The sequence below is a fragment of the Haplochromis burtoni genome, unplaced genomic scaffold, assembly GCF_018398535.1.
Source record: "Haplochromis burtoni strain Fernald_Lab_line unplaced genomic scaffold, NCSU_Asbu1 Contig_222, whole genome shotgun sequence".
Taxonomy (NCBI): Eukaryota; Metazoa; Chordata; class Actinopteri; order Cichliformes; family Cichlidae; genus Haplochromis; species Haplochromis burtoni.
The window spans coordinates 1,019,085-1,020,627 of NW_024582583.1; the positions used below are offsets into that span (position 1 = coordinate 1,019,085).

Below are 1,543 nucleotides of genomic sequence, written 5' to 3' on the forward strand. Positions count from 1 at the left end.
GCCTCCCATTCTACTTTTAAATAACCTACAGTGAGCGATTCACCGAGTCTGTCTTTAGACAGAAGAATTCACAGGTTTCCAACTAAACAGCATTTTACAGATTTAAGATAAAAAAATGTGTGTAGCTCTAGAAATAATATTAACCTCTAATCCTTTTCTGCTCCTGTGCATCGACTCTCTGAGAGTATCTGCTCCTTCTAATGAAAACTGAATTTTGTTTTAAATAATTGTTGATTTTGCAGCAGTTTTTAGGCGTTCAGGAGTCCTCCAGTGTTGACTGTTCACCTCTGACCCTGGTCACGTGGGTCAGAGGTGAACAGAGGTGTGTAGGAGGCTTTCAGCTGCTCGTATGTGCAGCATGTGTGATATTAAATATATATGCTTTCAAACATAAACGCGACACCTCAGCAGCAGAGGGATGAGCCTGGCTGTCCCAGCCAGCATCCGCCGTCCGCTCCCGTTACATTCCTCATCTTTCAGAGCGTGGATCAGTTTTCCTGAGCGCTGACAGCCGGCTGCTTCGTCACAACAGCAGACACAATGGTGAGATAACGTCCCCGCTGAAGCTTCACGCTGTCGTCCAGATTTCTGTTAATGCTGTTCCTGCTTTCATTCCAGGCAAAGTTCCTGACTCAGGATCAGATTAACGGTAAGATGCTGTCACGTGTGCCCTTGCTGTCCTGACACAGCTGCTTACTGCTGGAACTTAAACTGATGCATTCAGATGACGAAGCGTTGACCGTGATGGTCTCTGTGCAGCAGGAAGGACAGGTTATTATTTCAGCCACAGGCAGCAGGACTTTAATCAGACAGAAGAGTCTTGTGTGGCCGCTGCGGCACAAAGCAGCGCTTGTTCCAGTTCAGCTGACCTCCCTGACCCGCTAACGCGATCAGACAGCGAGGGTCCGAGCGCAGTGTTTGCTAATGAGGAGGTATCGCATCCAAACACTGATTTTCAGTCTGCTTGTGTTTGGTGGTTTCTCATCTTCCAGTCTGTTAAACTGCCGTCAGGGCTTCCCACGGGACACAAGTTTATTCTGACACAGGCGAACACGCACAGATGCAGCTTTTATTCGCTCATTTTACACTCAGTTTAGTGTTTTCAGCAAACTTAGTGTCTGCGTGGATGACAGTCGAATCAGCTGGGATGAGTCATTAAAAGATGAAGATCGTGAGATTTCCCTGATGTTCCAAACACAACAATGGAAAGGGAAGAAGTGGCTTTTCTTGTTTGAGTTGTTAAAATCATTAAAATGTCTTTAAGTGTCAAACAGTTTGACAGGATGGAAGAGTGGACTGGAAATATCTCAGCTGAGGTCACAGGATGTGTTCTCGATGTGCATCCAGCCTGTGAAACACCAAAAGTCCCAAGAGCTCCATCTCAGACTCTGCAGACCTCAGTTAGCAGGTTAAAGGTTAAAATCTGTGACGGTGCAGCTGGAAACAGACTGAACAAACAAGACTTGTCTCTCTAAAAAGAAAAAGGCAGCACGTTTTAGTTTTTCAAAGCCTAAAATCCTGCTCCTCACATACAAGGTCTTAA

The 1,543-nt window shown here is 45.6% G+C and overlaps 1 protein-coding gene across 2 annotated transcripts in view; it reads left to right on the forward strand.

Annotated features, from left to right (window-relative positions):
- The first annotated feature begins 411 nt into the window (after window positions 1–411).
- LOC102304401 (calmodulin-like protein 4) overlaps window positions 412–1,543 on the forward strand; it is a 10,091-nt gene continuing 8,959 nt past the window's right edge. Inside the window, exons 1-2 of one of the 2 annotated variants that reach the window (XM_005936974.2) lie at window positions 412–543; window positions 619–649. In XM_005936974.2, the coding sequence (XP_005937036.1) occupies window positions 541–543; window positions 619–649 (34 nt within the window). In that variant the 5' untranslated portion in view covers window positions 412–540. The other variant, XM_005936973.3, reaches the window with a different exon arrangement.